The 8,247-nt window shown below is 38.8% G+C and overlaps 1 protein-coding gene across 3 annotated transcripts in view; it reads left to right on the forward strand.

Annotated features, from left to right (window-relative positions):
* Nucleotides 1-265: 265 nt before the first annotated feature.
* Nucleotides 266-8,247, forward strand: part of PSMA8 (proteasome (prosome, macropain) subunit, alpha type, 8) — a 53,405-nt gene continuing 45,423 nt past the window's right edge. For 2 of the 3 annotated variants that reach the window (XM_011939285.1, XM_011939287.1), the window contains exon 1: nucleotides 279-488. In XM_011939285.1, the coding sequence (XP_011794675.1) occupies nucleotides 387-488 (102 nt within the window). In that variant the 5' untranslated portion in view covers nucleotides 279-386. Of the gene's footprint in view, nucleotides 489-8,247 lie in introns of all 3 variants that reach the window. The other variant, XM_011939286.1, reaches the window with a different exon arrangement.

The raw sequence follows: 8,247 nt of genomic DNA on the forward strand, positions 1-8,247 counted from the left end.
AGCTGATCTTTGAAGACCTCATCTTTAAGCCCTAATCTTTGATATTATTTTTGTAACTCGAGTGCCATGACACCATCCCTGGGCCAACACGGTAGTGGCGAAACGGAGATATACGTCAGACATGAAGGGCAGGGGAAGAATGCCGTCAACTCAGAGGCACTGCTGGGGTAGCACAGGCTGGCAAGCGCGACATCCGAAGGCCGCCAAAGGCTCAAGGACTTCCGGGAAGTAGCCGAAGCGTGGGCGCGAGGACTTCTGGGAGGCAGCTAGTGGCGCGTGTGCTAGCGCTTCTGGGCGGTGGTAGGACGCTGTGTCGTTGGCGGCTCCCCGCCTGCCCCAGCTGCAGCAGCGGGAAGCTCAGCGTCAAGCCCTTGTAGTCCTGTGCGATGGCATCTCGATACGACAGGGCGATCACTGTCTTCTCCCCAGACGGACACCTTTTTCAAGTTGAATATGCCCAGGAAGCGGTGAAGAAAGGATCCACCGCGGTGAGGAAGCGACTCCCGGGCTATTCCTCCCTCTGACCAGTCAGGCCGTCGTTACTCCACTGCCCCAGCCCACCCCTCCATCCTAGGAGCTCGAGAGAGGAGATTCCCACACTTGGGAAAATTACTTTGTTCGTTTTATTTAGGGAGACAGACTTTTGAGATTTGGGCCAGAAGTGGCAGAGTAAAAAGCTGGTAGATTTCCCCGATCTCTGCTGTTCAACTCCCCCTGTTTAATGGTAGCTACAGACGCAAAAACTAGGGGTGTGTGTGTGTATGGACGTTAATGCTGTGACTGACAATAGGGAAAGAAAAACCTTCTAATGTGTAACAGCCTATCTGAATGCTCGTGGTCCAGTTCCTCGGTAGTTCAGAGACCCCTGAACTGTTAAAAGTTAACAGTTGCTTCATGTTGGGAACTATTTTTTAATAACAATTAAGATAAAAATAAAAATTGGCCACACCTGCCCCCAAATACGGACTAAATAAATATAAAATTAAAACTCTTGTTGATGAAGAAATGATTAAAAACACAGTTCAAATACACGCGTTAAAAATATCCCAAAATTGCCAGGCGCGGTGGCTCACGCCTGTAATCCTAGCACTTTGGGAGGCCGAGGAGGGCGGATGACCTGAGGTCGGGAGTTTCAGACCAGCCTGACCTACATGGAGAAACCCCGTCTTCACAAAATTGTCCCAATATTTTGCAGCCTTTTAGAGGCTCAAAAGCCCAAAAACTTCCACTTTTTTGTCCACTTAAAAAAAATGCTGAAGTTCCTTGAGAGATTATACCCTGCCTTAGGCTTAGATTTATGTATCCACATTACTGAAAAACTTAACAAATACTCAGGGTGGGAGTAATACTGCTGCCAAGTTTTAACTACATTCAATAATTTTAGTGATTTATAAAAATTAAAGGGGACAAAAGTGCCCTAGTGACACAAGATCTATTATCCCAAATCTTCTAAGTCCTCGCCTATGAATTAAAAGGATCGGATATTTTTGTTCTATTTCATGAGCATGTTTGTTGTGTACTTTGGAAATTGAGCCAGTAGCTATGAGAATACACAGTACGTTTCTAAGTCTAGCAGTGTCTGTATTTTCTGACTTTCTTTGTTAAAGAAGGAAATAATTCACTTTCATTATAAATCTAACAGATGTAAGTGGTAAAAAAAAAAAAAAACAACAACAACACTAGAAGAAGAATCGTTTTAAAAGTATTTTTCTATTTAATTGGGCCCACTAGTTTTGCTTCTGTTTTACAAGTAATTTTTTTAGAGTTATAAATTTAAGGAAAGCCTGATGTAGCTTAAACCAAAAGGGTACCATTTTGATAAAAACAAGAAGTTATATAATCCCCAGCATAGCATGTAGCATATGGTTAGAAAATAATGCCCAAGTTTTAGAACCTAAAATAAAGGGAGTAATAGGAGAAGACTGGGGTGTAATAAGAAACCACATTGGCTCATTTAACATGTTTTAAGAGTGCTGTAGAACTGATTGATGGTTCCTTTGTAATGAGCGGTAAAAGGGTAAGGATATAAAAATACCTATAGTGGGCATTTTTAAAGATACATTGGAAGAATGAGACACTTTTGTCTCAGAATTCTGAAATTATAATTTGCATGTTTGCGTGGAGTTATTCATTGTGTTTCCTTGAGAGTGCTATGACCTTTTACATAGGGTAAAGTTTTTTAATGGCACCTAAGTATTAAAACATGTCACAAAATATTCTATCTAAAAGTACAGATTGATATTATGAGTTATAAATAAACCAAGGTTGACTAGCTTTGACCAGTATGTAGATGTGATATTATTTAGTAATGTAGGAGTTATATGGGCCACAATAAAGGCTTTGTGTTCTACTTCCTTGTTGATGATTATCTGATAGCAAGAAAGGAGACAAGAGGCTTGTTTTCTTTTTGCTTTAGTTCCCTTTTCTGTAAATGCAAATTTGTTTGAATAACATTTTGGAGAAGTAATACCTTTCTTCTTAGGGAAAAGAAATGAATCCTTCACAATATTCCCATGAAAACGATAAGATTTATTATCATTCCTCATTTTGTCCTTTCTGTGACCCCAAACTGTTATTAGCTCTGTATTTCCTACTTTATCTAATCTCAGCTCCACAATCTAGCCATCACAGTCTTCCATAATCCTATCCACCCTCTTAATTTAGGAGGCAGCTTCTTGGCTTCACTAATATGCGTTGCTGCCTACAGAAAGGGGAGAGAGGAAAGGGGAAAACACCTTTCTTTCTGCTGCTCTGAATCTTATTTATCCTTTAATAATCTCTGCACATTTGTCCTCTATAATAAAGCCTTCTCTGATCCACTCCAGTCATCTTGGATCTTTGTCTTTTCTGAATTTATGATCTGTACCACAGAATATTTTACAGTATTTACTATTTGACCTGATATTTTCTTTAATTTCAGGTATATTTAATAATCTCACACCAACTGGATAGTAAGATCTCTGAAGATCTAGATAGTATAATTCCTTTTTCTATTTCTACTGCACAATATACATGACAGGGGCTAGGAAGGCAGTAACTAACATTTAAGAAATACTTTCACCAGGCATTTTGTGTATATTATCTAACATTAGGGACAGTGTTTAATCTCCTTTTATTATATGTGAAACTATGATTCAGAAGCGTATATAGCTTGCTGAAAGTACCCAGCTGGAGAGCGATGGAACCCATATTTGTAATTATTTTGTTCTAGTTCCAAAGCCCCTGCTCCTTGCACTGTAGCATTAAATTTGTTCAATAAATGTTTATATATTAATTAGCTTCCATTATCATGAATGTAGAAATCAGATATGTATCATCTAAGGCAATTAACTTCACAAAGCTTCAGTTTCTGTAATAGTAAAATAGTCATCAAAATAGCACGTGCGGCTGGGCGTGGTGGCTGATGCCTGTAATCCTAGCACTTTGGGAGGCTGAGGCAAGTGGATCACTGGAGGTCAGGAGTTCGAGACCAGCCTGGCCAACATGGTGAAACCCCATCTCTACTAAAAATACAAAAAATTGGCTGTGCATGGAGGCACGTGCCTGTATTCCCAGCTACTTAGGAGACTGAGGCAGGACTATTACTTGAACCCAGGAAGCGGAGGTTGCATGAGCCGAGATTGTGCCAGTGTACTACAGCCTGAGTGACAGAGTGAGAATCTGTCTCAAAAACAAACCAAAAAAAAAATTGCACTTGCTTCATAGAGTTGATGTGAGAGTTAAATGAGGTAATAATGCATGTGAAACATCTTAAACAGAATCTGGTTCACAGAAAGTACTTAATAAATTGTAGCTATTATTATTTACTATTATTTGTTTTCTCTTTTTTTTCCATTTTGTCTGCGGTACTTCTCACACATTCATTTATTATTTCAAGACATTTTGTGTTGAATACTTACATATGCTAAATGTGATGCTAGGTCACGTACAAGATAGATAGCATCACATACAAGATAGATTCGATCCCTCTCCTCAGAGAGCCTACTATCTATCAGGAAAGTTAGATAATTAAATAAATAGTCCTAACAAAACCTGAATGAGTATTAGTGTATGAGGCATTATGGGAACCCCAGGTGTTGGAGAGGCCCCTCTGAAGAAATAATACTTAAGTGGACGTCTGAAAGATGAGAGGTTGTCAACTAAAGAAGTGGAAGGGGAAAGAGTGAAGAGTATTTTTGACAAAGGAAATAGCTTGTGGGAAGGCAAGTAGAAAAAGACAACAATATTCTATGAACTGAAAGGCATTCAGAATTGTTGAAGCAATGGAAAAATAGAAATAGATGAAGCTAGAACCTGGTGCCAGATCATGGAATGCCTTTAAACCATGTAAGTGAGGATACACTGAATGAGAGACCTTGAAATGTTCTGATGTGGCTATTGTCAGTCTCCAGATTATTGCTCTTCTGTTATTCTATTAAGAGACTACATTTGTCCAACAACAGAGATACTCACATGACCTAGGTAGAATCATTCATAATTTCTATCTTCCTGGCCACAGTGATGAGCATGTCACTCAAATCTAGCCAATGATAAGTTCACCCTTAACAACTCTTCTGACTAGAGACAGTAGTAGCTTTTATTCTCTAGGAGAACTGATGGGATGTGAGTCCAAGGTTCCTGGTGGCCATGTTTTTACTATACAGAGAAACGCTTTCCACATTAGGAAAGCAAAAAGCCAATATGCAAAGAGTACATATTAAAGTCCCTAGATCCTTTTGTCTCACATCTAGCTCTGTGCTATGTTGATTTGCTTATTGACAAATGGTCCCTATATAAGCTTTAAGTAAAGGAATGCCATGTCCAGACTTTTTTTTCTCCTCCTCCTCCCTCCTCCTCCTCCTCCTCCTCCCTTCTCCTCCTCCTCCTCTTCTTCTTCTTCCTCTTTGTCTTCCTCATTTTATTTTCCAAATATTTCTCAGGCTACCTATGGTCAGTGAATTGGATGAAATCAAGACTAGAGACAGGGAGACCGGTTAGGATTCTATGGAAATAGTCTAGATGAAAGATAATAACTAACGTTTACTAGACTTGGGGAGAAAGTGAAAATAAGGCAGATTCCAGAAAAAAAAGGCAGATTCCAGAAAAACATTAAGCAGTATACTTATTACAATTTGATGGTTATATGGATGGTGTTGACAGAGGTATAGGAGAAGGAGGAATAAAAGTTGATGTCCCTGTTTCTGGAGTTATAAATTGTTGTCTTGTGACCAATAAATTTAATTTGATTTATTTCAATTGTGAGAATATTTTTGTTTTAGTCCTAATATATATTAAATTGTTACAATATCCCGTGGCTTGTTAAGAAGGCATATTCCCTATAAAGTTTAACACTTATTCATTTGATGAGGATAGGATATGGAAGGAGGATGGCTGATTTGAAATATAATGGTTAAGATAATATAATGATATTATATTATACATTATATTTATTATAATGTAATAAATTATATAATATAAATTTATATTATAAATAATAATATTTTTATATAAAAATATAAATAATAATAAATTATAGATAATATAATAAATTATATATTATAATATAATAAATATAATGGATGAATTGATAAGAAATTCGAGAACAATAAAAATGTTACTGCCGGCCGGGCGCGGTGGCTCAAGCCTGTAATCCCAGCACTTTGGGAGGCCGAGACGGGCGGATCACGAGGTCAGGAGATCGAGACCATCCTGGCTAACACGGTGAAACCCCGTCTCTACTAAAAATACAAAAAAAAAAAAAAAAAAAACTAGCCGGGCGAGGTGGCGGGCTCCTGTAGTCCCAGCTACTCCGGAGGCTGAGGCAGGAGAATGGCATAAACCCGGGAGGCGGAGCTTGCAGTGAGCTGAGATCCGGCCACCGCACTCCAGCCCGGGCGACAGAGCAAGACTCCGTCTCAAAAAAAAAAAAAAAAAAGGTACTGCCATTTATTTAGAGAATGTAAAGCACTAAGTTTTGGGGGAAGATAACTGTTTTGGACTTGCTGAGGTTGAGGTGCTTATGGAAACTGTAGCAGACAGACTTTAAAATGGCCTCCAGTGATCCCCACCTTCTGGTGCTCATGCCCTTGTATCCTTGTATAACCTTCCTCCCTTAGATGTGGGCTGAACTTAGTGACTTGCTTTTAAGAATGGAATAGGTGAAAGTGACGAATGTCACATCAGGGATTAGGTTGCAAAGAAACGGTGACTTCATTTTATTCACCCTTACTTGCTGTTTTCCTTGCTTACTCTGGTGAAACCCAGTGCCATGTTGAGTTGCCCTCTGCAGGGCCCAGTGAGGCAAGGAACTGAAGGAAACGTTTTTTCAAAATCTGGTACAGAACTGAGGTCCTTAGTCCAACAGCCCAGGGGAACTGAATCACATGGCCAACAACCATGTGAGTGAGCCTGGAAATGGATCCTTCCCCAGTCAAGCCTAGAGGTGTGTGCAGCACTGGTAGACAACTTGATTGCAGCCTTATGAGAGATCCTGAGCCAGAGGACTTAGCTAAACTGTGTCCTGATTCCTGAACAGAGATTGTGAGGCAGCTGAAAAATACATGTTTGAAATTTAAGAGGTTGATCTTAGCTGGAAATAATAATTTTGAAGTTCATTTTTTCTCTCACCTATTAAAAACCTATATTGAAGGTCAAGTAAATGCATACTCTTAAGTACCCTTCTGTGTTCAATAAGACTATAGACTATGCAGAGGATAGTCTGCAACTGAACCTTGAGGGACCTTAATGTCCTGTGTAATTACCTTGACTAAACTCTGAGAGAAGAGGGATAGAAACCAGGCTGTTATGGGCTGAGGGATGATGACAATATTTGGCTTAAAGGGCTTGAAAGAAAAAAGGTGGGATTATAGAGGAATGGTCTTAAAATTTTAGGATAAAAGAGATTAACATAGGTTTCTGTTTGTTGAACTTCTCACTTTGTTCACATGGTGTTTTCCTGATCTCGCTTGTTTATCTCTGTACTCTTGTAGCTTACTGAGCTTTTAAAAGATTGTTACTTTTTAATTCTTTGTCAAGAAATTCATAGATCTCCAAACTTTATTTTGTTCCTTTGATAGTATCATGTTTCTCTGATTGTTCATGATTCTTGTGGCCTGGCATGGATGTCTGCACATTTGAAAATGTAAGTTCCTCTTCAGATTAGCTTCAGCAGGAAAAGTTCTTCACCATTTGGCCCATCTAGAGATTTGGGGTGGGCCTGCCACTAGAGTCCTTTGGCAGGCTGGCCTGATGCCTAGGTCAGCAGGCAGGCTGACTTGGCACCACAGGTGCGAGTCTTGCACCAGAGCTCACTGGGGTGGGCCTGGAACCTGAGTCCACAGTAGCAGACCTAGAGCTTGGATCCATGGGGTCCATGGTAAAGTCAGATACTCACTTTACTCTCCTTACCACATGTGGACGGTGTCTCTCTCTGCGCTGTGTTGCTGGGCCTTGAAGGACAGGTGATGTGGATAATGTGAAATTGTCTTTCCCACTCTCTTCAAAGTGTCTTTTTATATTTCTGTACTTTGGTCACTCACCTGGATTCTTTTGTTCTTAGGAAGTATTTTCACACATAGTAGTACAAATTGGTATTTCTGCTGGGAGATGGGCATGGGACACTCCTATTCTGTCATCTTGCTGATGTCACTCCCCTAATTTTTGTGATGAATATATTGTTTTGAGATTTTGGCATCAGCTTTCATAAATGAGGAATTATTGGTATTTTTATTTATTTAGAAAATGTTGTATTTGCCAGATTTTAACATTGTTAAATAGTTTTACTAAAGAGTTAGGAACATCCCCACTTTCATCTGCATCATAGAAACATTTAAATAGCACAGGAATTACTCATAACAAAATTAGCAAGAATTCATCCATGAACTCTCTAGGTCTGACACTTGATTTGAAGATTAGTTCTTTTCTGAAATGATCATGTTTGTTAGTGAAACAGATTTTTCTGTCTTTTCTTGAATCAATATGGTCAGTTTAAAATTTTTCTACTCTGTAATTTCTTTCAATCAGATTTTCAAATTTATTAACTTAAGGTTATAATTTTTAAATTGTTACTTTTCCACACTTGTATGTGTTTCTTTCACTCTATTCCCTTCCTGATGAGATTAACTGAGAGATATATTTTAATTATTTGTTTAAAATAACCAACTCTTCGTATTATTGATCAGTTTTATTGTTTCCTCCGTAACCATTAATTTTTCCTTTTTTCTTATTTTTCCCCTTAAGCTTAGCTGCAGTATTTTTATCCCTTTTTGT

This window comes from Colobus angolensis, unplaced genomic scaffold (genome assembly GCF_000951035.1).
Source record: "Colobus angolensis palliatus isolate OR3802 unplaced genomic scaffold, Cang.pa_1.0 Scaffold18, whole genome shotgun sequence".
In the NCBI taxonomy this organism is placed as follows: domain Eukaryota; kingdom Metazoa; phylum Chordata; class Mammalia; order Primates; family Cercopithecidae; genus Colobus; species Colobus angolensis.